This window comes from Delphinus delphis, chromosome 8 (assembly GCF_949987515.2).
Source record: "Delphinus delphis chromosome 8, mDelDel1.2, whole genome shotgun sequence".
NCBI lineage: Eukaryota > Metazoa > Chordata > Mammalia > Artiodactyla > Delphinidae > Delphinus > Delphinus delphis.
Window position 1 is genome coordinate 70,948,357 of NC_082690.1, and position 17,042 is coordinate 70,965,398.

General features: G+C 41.4%; 1 protein-coding gene across 1 annotated transcript in view; it reads right to left on the bottom strand.

The window, feature by feature from the left end:
• Window positions 1-5,249: 5,249 nt before the first annotated feature.
• The window catches only part of SOX6 (SRY-box transcription factor 6), a 445,733-nt gene continuing 433,940 nt past the window's right edge, over window positions 5,250-17,042 (bottom strand). Inside the window, exon 16 of the mRNA XM_060018551.1 lies at window positions 5,250-10,640. Coding sequence (XP_059874534.1) covers window positions 10,337-10,640 — 304 coding nt within the window. The 3' untranslated portion in view covers window positions 5,250-10,336. The remainder of the gene's footprint in view (window positions 10,641-17,042) is intronic.

A 17,042-nucleotide genomic window follows, 5' to 3' on the forward strand; every position in this document is an offset into this window, starting at 1 on the left:
TAATACACACACGTATGGAGCACCTAGTGTGTGCCAGGACTATTGGATTAAAAAAAGTGAATGTGACAAAGGAATCCATCAGATTCCTGTGACACAATATGACGTATGTGACAAATGCAATCAGATCATTTCAGTGCAATTCACGTTTTCTGGGTAAAAGAATTTTTGACAGAAGATTTCCCACAAGAGGTGACATTTAGGCTGGACTTTGAAGTATGGGAGGTGACGGTGGCAAGAGAAGTGAGAGGGGGACACTTCAGGGTGTGGCATGTACAGGTAATGACGAGCAGCGTGCTTGTGTCAGGAGCATGAAGGTGTGTGGACTGGAAAGGGAGATCGGGGCCTGTGCGCATCGGGAACGCACCTGCATGAATGCCAACGGTTCAGGCTTTGTGTCGTGTGTGCTGCGTCATGACTAAAGCTGTGAGGGGAAGATCCTTCTGGGGAGCAGTGAGGAGGGGACAGGTGGAAGTGGAAGAGGGAGCAGAGAGTGGATAGACCGTCAGAGCAGGTGGCAGAGACAGAGCTCACAGTGGCTGATAGAGAGGGGGCAGGATCAGGGCTGCCCGCCAGGGCGTGAGTTTATAAAACCTGCTGGATGAATAACCCACATGGGGTCCTAGGAGCCCTAGTGTCAGTGCCAAGGTGACATGTAATCAGACCCCTTTCCTGATCACTCCCTTTCCTGGGTGTCTCAGTCTGTCTCCCACTCCCACAGTTAGGAATGGAGCCCCAGAATCTGCATCTCTCCTCATTGATCTACTCAATGGCCACTCAGCCTGGTGCCAAAATACAAAAATTGGGTAGGTGGACAATTGACAGAGGGACCATAGAACAAGCTCTTAAGAGAGTCACCCTGTTGGCCTGGGGTCCCTCTTGGGCTCTCAGTCAGGGCCGAGCACCAGGCCCAGCCAGAGCAGGGGATGACAGTGGCAGAGCTCTCAGAGGCCACTGTCCCTAGATGCCTCAATGCTCCCACAGTGACACAGCTCAGGACGCCTGGTGGTAACTAGAGTCTAGATTCAGTGCTGTAATCTCCACAGACCCTTGTGGGCCACATGCAATACTGTCAACTGTTTTAAAAATTGGAACATACAAGTGTTCGTTCTGACACTGCCTTTTAATCTCTGTGTGACTTTAGGCGGGTCATTTCCGGGCTCTGGGGCCTTCACAACTCAAATGAGCACAATAATCCTTAACCTCTCCGTGCCATGGTATGTCACTGACTAAGAAGAGGTAGATAATAGTTATCAGAGTCTCCTGTGTACCAGAGCCTGCTACTCAGCCTGGCCCATGTAGTGCTTTAATGCTTCGCAGGTGATGCTGAGGCTGACCTGTGGACCATATTTTGAGTAAGCAAGGCTCTAGAGCATTATTAAGGGAAGAGTCATTACTACCTGGACTGTGGGTTTCTTTTGTTGAAGAAGGAGAGGGTACTAAGTGAACAGGTTGCAAGGCCACTGCCCTTCCTCTCCCCAGCAGGCAGAGTAGCTAAGTATCCCTCCCTTTCTGCGGTGGATATCCAGGGCGTAGGCCTGCCTGTACCCCTCATCCCTGGGCAGAGTGAAGGGTAACCTTGGGCCCTGGGATGTCAAGGAAAGAGTAGGACAAACCCATAAAACGTCCTATTTCTGGTCTGTCTTTTCCACACTCTAGCCAGGTTGCCCAGGAAGAAGGACAGAGCAGTGACTCTAGGCTCAGAAACTTGGGCATCCAACAGGATGACTCCTCCCCATAGCATGGGGACTCAATGCCCTCAGGTCTGATCAGGAAACAACATCACACTGACTTGAAATGGTTCTCCCCAAATGACCAGAGATGCTTCAAATAAAAATGTTCTCCAAACGAAGTAGCTAATACCAAGGTACCCCTACAGGCTCCCTCATCCCCATCATCTAAGACCCTGATACTCACAGGCATCTGTACCACACATGGAGGCCAAGTTGCCACCATTCACACATTCATTCCACAAACAAGTGTTGAGCACTTACTCTATGCCAAGCACTGTGCTGGGAGCTGGGAGGACCAAGGTACAGTCCTTGGTTTCAGTAGCTTGTTATCTAGCAGAAAAGACAGACACAGAAACAGATTATTACAATGTGGTAAACATGATCATAGAGGTCCTTTCAACGTACCTTGGGAGCCCCGAGGGAGAGCCTGAAACTATCTGGGGAGCTGGGAAAGGCCTGATGAGGTGGTGATATCTGGGGTGGGGTTTGAAAAAGGATAGGAAATTTTCCAAACAGAAAAGAGAACATATTTACTCCAAGCCAAAGAAGAAGTGAGAGTCCCAGGGTCGTGGGTCGGCCCCAGGGTGCGAGAGAAGCAATGAAGTCGCGGGCATGTACGGCCACAGTGGAAAATGAGGCTGGCAGGTCTGCGGGCACTTGAGCGTCAGGATAGGAAGTTTGGATTTTATCTGGTCAGCTATGGAAACCTAGAATATTTTAGGAGAGATTATGAGAGGGAGGACAGATCAGATCTGTGTTTTAGAAAGAAAACCAAAGGCAGTGGTGAGGATACACTAGAAATGAGAAATCTGTGTCCTGGAGACCAGCTTGGAGGAAGGGAGGGTAATCACAGACAGGACCAGATTCCGAACTGAGGCTCAGCCAGTGGCACCGATGCTCTCCCCTAGCTGAGACATTCTCTGATCAGAGGAGGCAGGCTCACTCGCGTGCTCTGTGTACAGGCCTGCCGCTCAGTGTTTTACACGTGCCATTTCATTGAATTCCCCCAATAACCTTGAGTGGTAGGGACTTCTTGCCCCTTTTTACAGAGGAGAAAGCTCAGAGGAGTTACTTAGGGAAGGTCACAGAGCTGGCAAGTGGCAGAGCCAGGTCGTGTGACTCCAAAGCAATCCCCTACGCTTAAAACCCACGGGGCAGGAGGGAGGGGCCTGGAAAGCTAGGTTTTCGGGACTGACAACAGATTGCATCAAATTGACAGTTTGACTGTGATAAAGAAAAGTTCCACAAATCCTTGGCTTTTCTCTAATGAGGCATTTGTCACAGGAAATATCAAAGAAGAAGTCGCTAGGCCTCCCCTCTGTCTCCCCTGAGCCCTTTGCTTCCTTCTCCGGGTGTCGGTCACTAACCTCTGGATCCATAGCCCTGGCTTGGCCAATCTCCTTTAAGGGCCCGCCTCACTTTGGTCCGCTACCCCACCTCCAGGCCTCGGACCCTTAGAGGCTGGTATCATTCGCTCCCGGGCCAACTCATAGCTGGGCAAGGAGACCGGGAACTCTCCTTCTCTGAGGCAGAAGTAGCTGAGAAATCAGCCAACCACTCCCAACCACAGCGGAGGCAATGGTTCCAGAAGCGCAGCATTTTCCACTCTTGGCTGCTAGGCTCGTAGAAGTTGATGTCATGTGAGAGGTTGGCCCTCGAGATTCGTTCATACCCGGGAATGCTGGGAGTTTTTATAAACTGTTTCACTCTCATGAAGAAGTCAGGCAAATAGGAAGTGACATCCTTTCCCATCTTCTCTTGACAGAAATCCACCTTGGATCCTGTTCCTACCATCTAAATCCACAAGCATTTCCTGCTGCCGCAGCGCATGCTCCACAGTGAAGAAAGCAGGCCAGTCTTCCAGGCTAAGGGGTTTGAAGACTTACCTCCCAGCGAAGGTAGAAGCACCGGCGGGAGCAGGAAGGCTCTGCAGGCTCCAGCAGCAGGCAGCGTGGGCCAGGGCTGCACGAGCCGAGGGCTGACCAGGCTTCAGGCTAGGAAGAGTTGCCAGGGCACAGACAAGGCCGTACACGGAGGTCATAAAACAAAATTTATCTTTAATTTGTAAGTGTCAACAGCAGTACAAAAGATGGAGTGATGACGACTAGATTAAGGGTAGAGAGGACAGTCTTGAGGTAAATGAGCATAAATAGGCAGTTCTTATAGACACTCCCCTGAGGGGCCTAGGCCCCGTCATGGCATATACATTATCACCCAAAGATGGCATGTTTAACATATCAGGAAAGCACCTTGTGCAAAAAGGAAAAAAAAAAAGTAGCTAAGGTGCCAACATACACCAGGATAGATAAAGACAGTGTCTTTCAATTTTGTCTTTTCCCTTAATTATGAGGCAGAGGAGGGGAAGACTTTGAAAAGTACCACTGAAAGATTATTCAATGTTGAGTTTTATCTCACGTCAATACTGCACAACGAAATCCAAGAAGTGTGTGTATGCAACAAAGCTAAGAACAATGATTCATTCCTTGAAATTTGAAGATATTCTTTTTTTTTCTCATTTCTTTAATCCTTAGCAAACTTTTTTTTCCATTATCAAGAGGAGAGTGTGAGAAAGATGTGATGGCAACCCTTAAGGTCATTTAAAAACTTTACACTGGACTGTACAAGATTTTTTTTTTTGATAAACTATTTACATTTTCAGACTTTCAAACATATTCAAAGCAGCAATAGACACTAGTTTTTATGGTTTTTGTTGTTTTTCTAATTGCCCAAATAGTTACCAGCCACGGGCCAAGTAGGTACCTGCATTATACACAGAATTTCTACAAAGAATATCTGCAGTTAAAATTTGCTCAAGGGTGTATTCAACGCCCTTAGCGTCCCAAGGGCCGCACCCGCAGTGTCGCTAGAGGAACCAGCACAGCACCTTGACAACAGAGTTGCAGTTGTCCCAACAGCCCTACACAAACTTTACACTTTGAAACAGCAGCCAGCATTCAGTCCAGCATGTCAGTGAATTGTGCTGATTAAATTAACACAGAATACAATCTCACAATATACATCACAAACAAATTACAATGTCGGGAAATAAAAGAGTTACAGTAAGATAAGTTATGTAGTAACAGCTTATAAGCTCGTCTAAGGTAATAAAAAGTTTACATGGCAAATACAATAATGAATGAACATAAATGCTAAGCATTCTAATTTGCTACAAGCTGGAAAGGGTACAATAAAGACTGCACTTTTCCAAAAAGCAAAAACACGTATGACAAAGGAAGACAAACGGAGAATGCACATGAGCAGGTCTGCAAGTGTGCAGCATACAAAACAGTTAAATATTTGCACATTCCCCATATTCCAAGAGCACCGGCACTGAGGCCTCACTTTCTGCTTGTGGTTCTTCAGGAATAAGAAGCTACTGAGCAAGATATGTCACCGAGTTGCCTTTAAGCTTTCATATTGCCACGGACACCAATTAGAAGAGGATCTGCACTAAGCTTTACCTTTTTGCCCCTCCCCCTCCCCCCTCTAGCCCTGCCCCAAAGGTACCAGCATTCCAAATACTTGTTCATGGGCTTTTGGGAAGAAATCTGTCCCCAAAAGAAAAGATGGCATGGGGATGAAAGGGAAATGTGTTTGCATATCAATATTTTCAGTGATATTAGCAGAGGGTTACACTCAATAGTACATGGCATCAGAAACAGAACATAATCGGCAGGAATAGCAGATAGAAGTTGTTTATTAAGGAAGAAAACATGTCAGGGGACAGATGACTTAAGGAAATGATGCAAGTAATTTTGAAAAAGGACAAATGAGGTCATACAATATTATTATACTTTGAGAAGTGAGTTTAAGTGCCAACTCAGTCCTTAAACAGACGTGTACAAAATCAGGCAAGGCTACAGCAACCATTTTTGTCATTTTCTCATTAGAAAGGAAGACCCCGTAATAAAGTCAATACATTCCTCTAGCTGCATTCTTTGCAGTTGTTGGCACTTGGTACAGGACTTCTCATACGGTTTAAAACTACGAACTGATTCTTTTTCTTTTCCCTAATGAGTAGGTAGAGGTCACCTCTTTGCAAGACGAGTAAATTGAGAGAAGCAGCCTCAGCTGTGGTGTTCAAGTGACCGGGCTGCCTTCCTACTGGGGTTAGATGGGCTTCCTCAAAACAATTCCTGCTTTCAGCTAGTGCCTGTGCTCCCCGCTCAGGAGGGTGTGCTCCGGACAAGCAGCCTGGCTTCATAAGGAAAAGAAAGAAGCCTTTAATTTCAGCCCTAGAGTGATCACACCCTTTTCAAACACCCCAGGCTCCAGTGGGGCTAATGTTCAGGGGAGGCCAGAATTTGACAAGCTCAATAGCACTGTGAGCCCGCACCTGAATTTAGAACTTGGCCTGAGAGATGGTGTCAGGACCCTGGCAAATCAAATCAGGCCTGAGGACAAGGCTGGGGTGTATCAAATACCAAATGAAGCAAACTGATGTGCCCCTAAAAGGGTGAGCTGAATACAGGTGAAAACAACAAAGCTTTCGTACCTTCCTGGAAAAGATACTGCATCGCATCTGCCAATGAAACAGAAAAACTGCCTGCCTGGCTGCTCCTGTCCACAGATTAACCTTTTCTTTCTCTCTCACTTTCTTTCTTTCTTTTTTTTTTCTTTCTTCCTTTCTTCCTTCCTTCCTTCCTTTCTTCCTTCCTTCCTTTCTTTCTTTCTTTTTCTTTCTTTCTTTCTTTTCTTTCTTTCTTTCTTTCCTTTTGCTTTTCTTTCTTCCTCTTTCCCTTTCTTTCTTTCTTTCTCTCTTTCTTTCTTTCTTTCTTTTTCTTCCTTTCCTTCCTTCCTATTCCATATGGTCCATTTTTTAGGACAGGATTGTCTGCCAGTGTCCCTATTCTAAGTGACAAGGAAAATCCTGATCCTGCAAGTTCTTTAACAAAATGGAGGTAACTTTTACCTTTGATTTGAAGATACTATGAAATAGGGAGCGATGGGAAAAAAAAAGTTGATTAACATTCTTTAATTGGCATGGTGGGACCTTCATTAATGGCCAATCTCAGAGAACGATTTTTGCCTTTCTAATGGCATTCATGCTTCATGCTATTAAACGGTCACAGAACTACCTTCTAAGGTTTATGTGGATTCACAAAGCAAATTGACTCTCTCCCAGCTGTGCTGGAAATTCACCATGTTCAATTCATCAACTTCCTATAAGAAAAAAAAGTGAAAGTCTGAGTCTGTGGACAGTGGGTTCTAAATTGTATGAGAACCCAAGTGATGGGTTTTGCTGCTCCAGCTACAGGTGGGACTCTGCTTTCTCACCGTGGCTGATAATTCACTACCCCATGAGGTACAGTGACTCGTCAACTTCTAGTCTGGACCAACATATATGGATAGAGAACAAAAAGGAAATACATAACTTATATTTCACTAAATATTCATGAGCCAAAAATAAATTCTATTTCTATGTTATATTTACACAATTAGAAAAATCTAAAATGAGATGGTGAAGTCATAAAAACTTTGTTTAAGCCCCACTGAAAATAAAATGACGTGATCCCTATGATTGTCATTCTTAATTTCCATGGATATTTAGAGCCAAACTTGGCTAATAAATAGAATAAACTGCTTATGTGCAGAATTTAGATTCAAATACAGCATCACTGTTTGACCCAATGAAAGAGACGTTTACAATCAGATCATTCCTGAATAGCCTTTCATTTTTAAGAACATGGCTAGAAGTAACTGAACCCCAGTACTGAGGCAGAGCTGGAGCTAAAACAAAGTGTTCATACACACATGTATTTTGCATAAATAAATGAAATAACAAGACATAAAAATGACTCAAATCCGGCAACTGTGAGGCAAGCCCACACGAGTCGAAACAGATGACTTTTGTTCATGTAGTTTTCGTACAACAGCTTCACATTAGTCAGAAGTGATAAAAAATACCATTTATATCCAGTGCTTATAACACTTATGAAACAACATCTGTGAGTGTGTGTGTTTTTTGTTTTTTTTTGTTGATTTCTTTTTTTGTTTCTTTTTTTTTTTTTTTTTTAACTACAAGCAAAATCAAGTTTCAGTCCTAAAGAACAGTCCTTTGTTCTCCACCAGCCCAGAATATTATTTTGGCATGGTCATAAAAACAAACAAAATTAACCTACTATTCTAAATGTCTGCCTTTGTGCAAAATTAATTACATACAATACAATGCTAGCCATACAGCACTCTACTTATGCAACAAAATTAAAAAGGAGCGGGAGAGGGCAAAAGCAAGAGTCAAAGAGAAAGAGAAAACAACGTGAGAATGAACTGAGGAGGAGAGGTATATAACCAAAAGAAACCAGTAAGACAATAATAAATACTCTTTTTTTTTTTTTTTAGGAAAACGACCTCCTCCTCATTTGAAATAAATGTACAAAAACAAAGTTCCAATCCCCAATCAATATTAAGAACCAAACATTCCTATCAGTACCTTAATCAGTTGATAGAGAGCACTCCTAGCTAATGACACAGACAGGAAAGTCTTGGCTAGACCTATTTATTGCTATTAGGTATGGCCTTGAGCACTCTTAAATAAATATGAAGGTACACTATTTTCTTCCAAGTGACAAAATGGCTCAAGAAATCTGATGGGGCCGTTCCTATGTCCTGGTGATCAGATTCTGGTTGTCCCATGAGGTGAACTGTCCCATCTGCTGACATTCTCCCATCAAACTACTCTGGGTGAGGCTTCCCCACAGGCAATCAGTCCTGGTTTCAGGAAGGTCAAAATGGCATGGCTGAGCTCCCTGCAGTTAGGAGATGGGGAATGAAGCCTCACTGCTTCCCAGCCCATCAGTGCACCTCCAGAAAAATCCTTGTGTGACAAGGGCAGTTAATCTTGTTCACACATAGGCATGACCCCCATGCAGCCACAGATGGAGGGAATGAGCCAGAGGAACTCGTCTGCTGCCCCAGGAGTGATCTGTTCCCCAGACTTAACAGTAGGAACATCCCATTTAGGGAATGTATTTCTCCTCCTTCTCCTTCTCTATGGTTTTCTTTCATTCTCTGGATGTATCACGACTATTTGCCTCTATCTTTGCTTTGAGGCTGTCACGTGGCTTCTTGCATCCTGGGGATTTTGCAGAGAACTCCCTAGATGTGCGAGATGGGACAAGGCAGCTCAGTATAAAGGCGCCAGCCCATGACAGCATCCCTGTGGACTCCTACATGGACCACAGCTTTGGGCTTTAGGATTGGCTGCGGGACTCCCCTGCCTGGCAGTCACCACTGTTGACCCTTGCTGCTGAATGGCATTGAGGGGAAATGCCACTGATGCAGATCCTACCACTTGTTGCCTAATTGAATTAGGGGAAAATTCTGGCAAAAGATTCAAAGTCACGGGGAACCTCAGGGGCAATACCTGTTGAAGTGTGAATCTCTACACCTGTATCCAAATACACAGCTCTATAGCCATATATACACTGATGTTCAAAAACAACAATATAGGTATTTAGTAGTATCTTGTTTCAGAAATGCATCCAGATGTTCTGGGGACATAAAATCACTATGTACACCTTTGTATCTAGCAGGAGAAGGAGGTGAAAAGGGCTGAAAAGTTCTTTGGGGAAGGAGGGTAAGAAAAAAGAATTATTAAATTAATGCCACCAACAATTTTTTTAAATAAATAGTAAGTGGACCCTTGACATTCTGGAATGAATAAATTATTTAAGAGAAAATGTGTTAAGACTGAATGTCAGGGTTAAAGGCAAAGGGATAATGGATGTAGTGAGAGGTGGTCTCAGGCAGAGAAGACCACCATGTCGGTATCTGGTGTGGTGATCGCTCTGGTGCGTGGACGTCGTACCACGTCACACACTGATGGCACGTCAAGAGGCAAACACAATTGGGTACATGCACTGTGGCAACCTTGTTCATTCCTTACAATATCTTGTCTCCAGATTCCTGAGTACTTCACCATTTTCTGAAAAAAAAAAAGTGTGGTTTGCTATTTTATTTTAAGATGCCAAAGATTGTCTAAGACTTTGCAGTGTCTCCTTTAAGACTTTCAAAATATTAAGATTCAAAAGTTATGAAAAAGTTTGGCACATTCAAAGTTTAACTCTACACATGGAAAAATGGAATTCTGAGGCCTTTTGAATATGCTCTACATGCAGCTGCACACGCCGTGGACTTGTTCTGTTTCACAATATGAAATTCTCAGTTGTTTTCTAAAATAATTCAGAATAAAAACACATTCACAACTTGTAGGCTGGCACAGCATACCTGAGTGAGAATGTTTAACCCCATCTAAAACAGTAACTTAAACCTTTATCAACATCCAAAAGAAAAAAAGTAAGACAAAATATAAGACTTGTAAGACAGCTATGGGTTGAGATAAGTTTTCAAGTCCTGGTGTCTCATATTTAATATGTCTTCACCTAAATTAAAAAACAACAACAACAATAACAATAACGACAAAAAACTCAAGTTCATGAAAAATCTGGGAAAACTTAATCTGTCTCACGCTTTACGAAACAATTAAGACCATTCTGCTGATGTAATTGTGGAGCCACAAATGCATGCGGGCTCTTTAAGAACTTTTCTGTTGGGGGAGGGGAGGTGAAATGTCAGAGTATTTTAATTCAGCAAACAAACACTCCTCAGTTGGCACTGACAGCTTCCGGGGCTTCATTTTCACTGCTATAGTCTGATTTGGGATCATCTTCATAGTCGTCATACATTTCCATCTCATCCTCTCCATTAATCATTTCATTTCCAGCTAGGCTTCCGCCGTCTGTCTTCATTCCATAAGTGCTCTGGATGACCGGGAGGCTGGGCTCTGGACTGGCGGAGGTGCTAGAGCAGTCAGATGTCATCTGAGGTGATGGTGTGGTAGTTGCCATAGTAATAGCACCAGGATACACAACACCTGTTCCTGTGGTGATTGGAATCTGAGGCTGCTGCCTGTATAGATTCAAAAAATAAAATAAAAGAGGGAAATATCTATATACGTATGTTCTTCCGTGTGGCATCGGAATTCACCCCTCACACATTCTAAAAGGGGGCTCTGTTTGAAATTCTAAGCAAATGACAAAATGTGACAAAGGTGTTTCCTGGAGGAGTCCTGCAAATCTCTCTGATGATGTGATTGGTGTTAAGCAACAATGGAGCAATTTATCCATGGCTTTGTAACATGAAAGCAAAGCTCTGATAACCCCTTGGCATTTGGAATAAATACTATAGTTAATTCCACAAAGTTACATGTGAGATCATTTTTTAAGATCTCCCAGGACATGACAAAAAAATAGGCTGGTAATATGAGACATACTATAATGATACTGTTAAGCAGGTTTGTGTCTTCACCTTGGTCTGAGAACTGTACAAAGGAAAGATCAAGATGAGAAAGGATCCAGTATATCCCAGAGTCAGATTCGGCAAAGCGTGTATTTGGTATCCGTGTAAATGTCTACTTATTTCCGTGGCTGAACTTGTAGGGAAGCTCCTTGAAGCTTCTACTTCCTAATTATGAAAGGATCATCTTGGATGTCGTTAGTCCTGTGGCCCTGGGCTGGAGCTGGGGTTGGAGGAGTCAGGAGTGAAGAACAGTGAAAGCTCCACCACTTAACAGAATAACACGCTGCCTCATCCTAGATCCCAGCGGGTGCCAGGGCATGGTCACACCAGCTCAGTCCGTCGTCATGACACTCTAGTTCAAATAAACTTACCAGACCCTTTACAAAGGGCAGTCTCTCCCTCTGCAGGGAGACATGGCTATCTGTCTCTCAGTTTCCCTTGAGGCATTGTAACTGGTTGAAAGAATGGAAGACCTACTACCTAGCTCAAAGACTAGGACTGAAACAATATTCTCACGGATGCAATATTCACCAAGTGTTTCTCAATCTCTATGTACAGTATTATTAATTCACCTCAAAATGTCACTGTAACTCTCTTTTCTGAGCCTCAGTTTCCATCTATTTATAAAAGCTGGGGTCAGGGAAGTCCTGGAAAGTCCTTCCACCTGTTAATACTTGGCCTCAGGTCAGTCCATCACTTGAAGCATTCTTATTGACGCCCCCCCCTACATTGAAACTTTTATCCACCTCAATCTAAAAGCAAAATACGCTGAATTTGTGAAGAGCTAGCTTAGTTACCAGCTATTCTTTGACACGTCCTGAAGGAGCATAACTTCTCAAAAATGTCTGCATGCCTTCCAGCCTGGTAGAAGGAGAAATGATGGAAATGGCCTAGAATCACACTGTGGGATATCTGATAATGCTATTTTTAACAACCTCTTTCAAACACTAGGAGGCATAATAATGATGCCTTAACCTTTGACTAACATAATATATAAATATTTACATATATATTACCTCATTCAGTTAACATGGCAACCCCATGAGGTATTATTATGCCCAGTTTTCAGATGAAGAAAATGAGGCCTTGCTTAAGGTCCTGCATTCAATAATCAACACTGCTGGGATTTGAACCTAGGTCACCTGACTTGAATTCCATCACTCTTTCCTTCCTAGATATTCAATATACAGATACACTATGCTCACTATATCCCATAAAAATTCCTGATTTCTATAGAGCCTGTAGGTATCCAGTTGATACTACGTGCCTGATATTGATGCATTTTCTATGATGTTCATGGTTATTTTTTTGATTGCCCCAAAGAAGATGATAGAGGAATCTAAGTCTATGTATAGAAACATCTGATAAGATACTGGTTTTGCTTTCATAGAATCAAAGTCTAAAAACAGTATACTTCTTGCTTCCTAAGTTTTAGGCAAATTAACACAAATTAAATTTTATGCTAACCTACCCAAGGCAGTAAGAGCCTCATTAAATATTTTACTGAATTTGGATAATTGCAATAAAAATATTTTTGCCTTAATCACGTAATGAGTGTCGAGTGAAAACTTTTACTGCACTATTAACCCATTTTACAGATTTCCCAATATGGTGAGCTAATCTATAATATAAATTCTACATACCATATGCAAACCATCAAATGATACATTTTCTTTTCATGAAGGACATTTTCTTTTTGCAAAGAATAGATGGTCATTTTTTTGCAGTATTTTAAAATCAAAATATCTATATATATTAAATAAATTTGAATTGACCTCTTATTATGTGCTATGGACAATGCTTAGATGTTTCCACGTTATCTCCTTTAATCCTCACAATAAGCCTGAGAGATAAATAAAGGTGCAAAACTGAACTCCTGATCATTCTCCCATGTACTGGGCTCCTCTCATGGCCTTTCAGATCTTGGTTAATGATTACTTCATCTTTCTGACTGCTGGGGCCAATCCTATATCCCTATATCCAATCCATCAGCAAATCCTACTGGTTCACTCTCAGGATCATATCCAAAATCCCTCCACTTTTGCCACCTCTACCTCTACAAACCTGGTTCAAGCCACCACCAATGCTAATCTGGTTTACTGTAAGAGCCTGCCTCCTTAGTTCAGGGCACATCCCCTTCAGACAATATTTCAACACAGTAGATAGAGTGATCTTTTTAAAACCTAAGTCAGATCACAATACTCTTCTGCTTATAACTCTTCAATGTCTTTCCATCTGACCCAGATTCAAATTCAAAGTCTTCACAATGGCCAACAAGTCCTTTCAGCATGTGGCTCTCTACTACCTCTGAAATCTAGTACTCATCCCACCTACTCATTCTGCTCCTATTGCTCTGGCCTCATTATTTCTTGAACAAGCCAGGCACAACCTCTCCTTGAGATCTTTGCAATTGCTGTTCTCTCTGCCTAGTTCTCCCAGATATCTGCATGGCTAGCTCCCTCACCTCCTCAGGTCTTTGCTCAAGTTAACCTTCTCAGTGAGGTTTTCTATAGCCACTCAGTTTAAAATTGCAATCCATCCTCTAAAACTCCCTACCCCTTTCCCTCCTTTAGTTTGTTCTAAGGCATTTATTATTATTTGATATTTATTTATTTATTCATTCATTTACTCATTCATTGTCTGACATCCCCCACTAGAATGGAAGCTTCATGAAGATAGGATTTTTCACTGATGTAGTCCCAGAGCTGAAGCAGTGCCTGGGACATAGGAAGCACTCAACAAAAATCTGTTGAATACATGGAATGAGAGAATGAACTAGTGAATGAGAAGGAAAACAAATGAAAAGTCTGGGTAACCTGTTCTACAAAAGAAAAGATATAATGAGCTTAGATATATGAGAGAGAGGGTAGTGGAGAAGGAATGTGAATATAATCATCTTTAAATGCTTGAATGATTTTCTTCACCAAAAAGTAAGAGATTTGTTCCAGAAGTGACCAAAGAAGAGGATCGGAACCTATCTACAAAGTAGCAGAAAGGCAGAGTATGGCCTACTTAAGAAGAAAGAACTTTCTAGCATTAGGGGTATTCCACAAAGAAACTAGCTCCCTTGAAAAGTGGTGAGCTCTCTAGCCCTCAAAGAAAGAGTTCAAGCTAAACTTAGAAAGGACTCCTACAATGGCTGGCTATTTGAAAGATATAACTTCTGAGGCCCCTTCTATGTGACCACTGATTCTGTGGATGCAGAATCATAAGCTAGCTGTCATGTTGGTCTTGCTCTCGTTGTCATTATCAGCATAAAAAGAGACTAAAAAAATGAAGTGAGCATAGGTAATTATAATTGAAGAAATCTGGCTTTCAAGGGTTTCCAAAATATTATTCCACCCTACATATTTTACTTTTCTTACTGCCAGAAAAAATTCCTAGGATAGCCTCCTTATTTATTTTTGAACATTTTCACATTTCCCCCATTTGTTCATGCTCTCCTTCATGCTAAAATAGGAATCTTTACCTGTACTTTCCACCAGCCTGACTCTACCCAAACCTCAAGTCCCCTTCCTCAAGAATGGCCTACGCGTGGCCCTAATGCATAGTAATCTCCCTCCCTCAGAGCTTTACTTGCTCTTGTCTATATAATCAAAATTAGTATTCCATTATACATTATGTGGAGCACTATGCAATGTATTCTGTGTGTGCATGTGTGTATAACAAACTATTATTTGATAACCTATTCATGTATATGTCTGAATTCTCTGACTATAGCATTCTCTGAAAGCTCACTGTGTACAGAATTAATACCTCATGTACTATATTAATTTAGTACAGTACTAGGCACACAGCTGGTTTCAAATAGGCCCTTACCAACTGACTGACTAATCAATTAACAAAATGGAAAATCTGGCCAGCAGGCTCAAGCTTTGTCTATCGGAAGTTACTTTCCTAAAAAGCATTTTTCCTTCCTTTACAGATCAATTGCAAAGTCAAAATTCAAACACTGCAGATTTCACAAACAGGGATAGCTGGCAAGCATTGGACTTTACAAATAATGAAGGTGCACATCAAAACAAAAGTTGTAGATACTTGTAAAAGTACACGCATGCAGCTGATATGAGTAGAGATGGCTAAGAACCCTCCCTCCCAGCCCAAGTAAAGAGTTTGAGCTGTTCCTGATAGAGTCCAGCATTGTTGCATGGTTTCCAAATCACAAGAAGAGTCCTGGAGTATAGTCTAGCTTTGCCAATTGCAATGGAACTATTTATTTATGTTGTCAAAGCTCCTGTTTGCTGATCCTTTACAGTATCTATAAATGAAGGCAATGAAGTTTGCTTCATTAGGAGATTAAACCTATAAATTGCACATCTTTTTACATTACCTATTAGAGATTCTGATCTGGCTTTCTCTACAGGACAATGCTAAAAATAGCATGTCTAGTCTATGCTACTCAGTTAAATTTGTAAGTATCTTATAGGTTTTATTCAACTTCTTTGAGATTAAGATCAAAATGGCAAATGTTCAAATCACTTATACCACAATGCAGGAGAACATAATTCTTTATAATATGAAATATATACCTGACACATAGCATTATTTCTCTAGGATAATAATACTTACTCTAATTTGGGACTTACTATATGCCAGACATTGTTCCAAGCACTTTAGATACATTAAGTTATTCAATCTTCAGAAAGGTCTGATGTTGTAGGTATTACTGTCATCCCCATTTTACATATGAGGAAACTGAGGTACACAGAGTTTAAATAAGTTTCCCAAGGGCAAGTGGGGAGTTCAGAGGAATAAGAATTGCTGTGCACTAGTTCCTAGAGCCAGGAAGAAGCAGAGCTAGTATTTGAGCCAGAACAGTCTGGCTCCAGAATTGACATTCTTAACCACTACACTATACAGCCTCTAAGAAATTTGTAGGCTCTAATTGAGAGGTATGTGTAAGGGTGAAAAGGAAATATGTTTCACATAAGCCTGGTCTAAATCTCAGCTCTGCTATTTACTAGCTGTGTGGACTTGGACAAATTATTTAACATCTCTGAATATTGTGTTTTTCAACCTCATAGAGAAGATGATAGTGCCTATCTTATAAGTTTGTTGTATCTGCAATAATCTGTGTAATTCACTCAGCATAAGTAAGTATTCAATAATTTACCATTATTGTTACTTAAAAAGTAGCCCCAAATTTTAATAGTTTTTAGTATCTGCGTAATTCTCTATTAGCTCACACGTAAATTACTGAATACGCTTTAAATAAATTGGAAATACATTACATTTGGCCATAGTTCTTTGGGAAAAGACAATGTTGTAGCTATATGTACCCTAATAAGTATCATCTTAACATTAATAGTACTCCTATCAGGATTATTACAGAACTCTGATACTTAACCTATCAATTGAAGGGGTTAAATCCAAGGTTAGAGCTAATATTACTCCATTTCATATACTGATAAATTCATTTCATAATAGCTAAGTAAAAAAAAAACCTAACTCACTGAATTTCCAGTTGTATCATCAGTAAAATGTATGACAATGTTGAGCAATATATGTAATTTTATTGGCTTGAAAGTTATGCACGTCTTTTCAAAATCAGCTATAAAAATTGATCTCACCCCCATTCCCTCAAGAAGTCAATAGCAATCTTTGAATTTCTTGTTTGTCTTTCCCTCTTGTAAATAACCTCATATCTAATGAAGATCAGTTTGCAAAGATGAATCCCAGGGAGTTAATAATCTATCAAATACAACTACTTAAAAGAAAATACGAATCCTTAAGTGGAAATAATACCTGGCTTTATGTAGCAAGTATTATCAAAACTGGGCAGAGGAGAATACTGAGCACTGGAGATTTAAGAGTAAGATATTCTGGCCATTGCCTGCACATCCATAGCCCTATTCCACAGTCTAAAATGAGCCTTCCACAAAGGACCTCTACGCCATCAGAATCCTTAGTCTCTAAATTTCCAAGCTCCTTTTATGCTACTGTATACCACAACAAAAGACCTTATTTTCTCTAGGTTCTAGGAGGTCTTCCTCAAATGGCACAGTCATACTC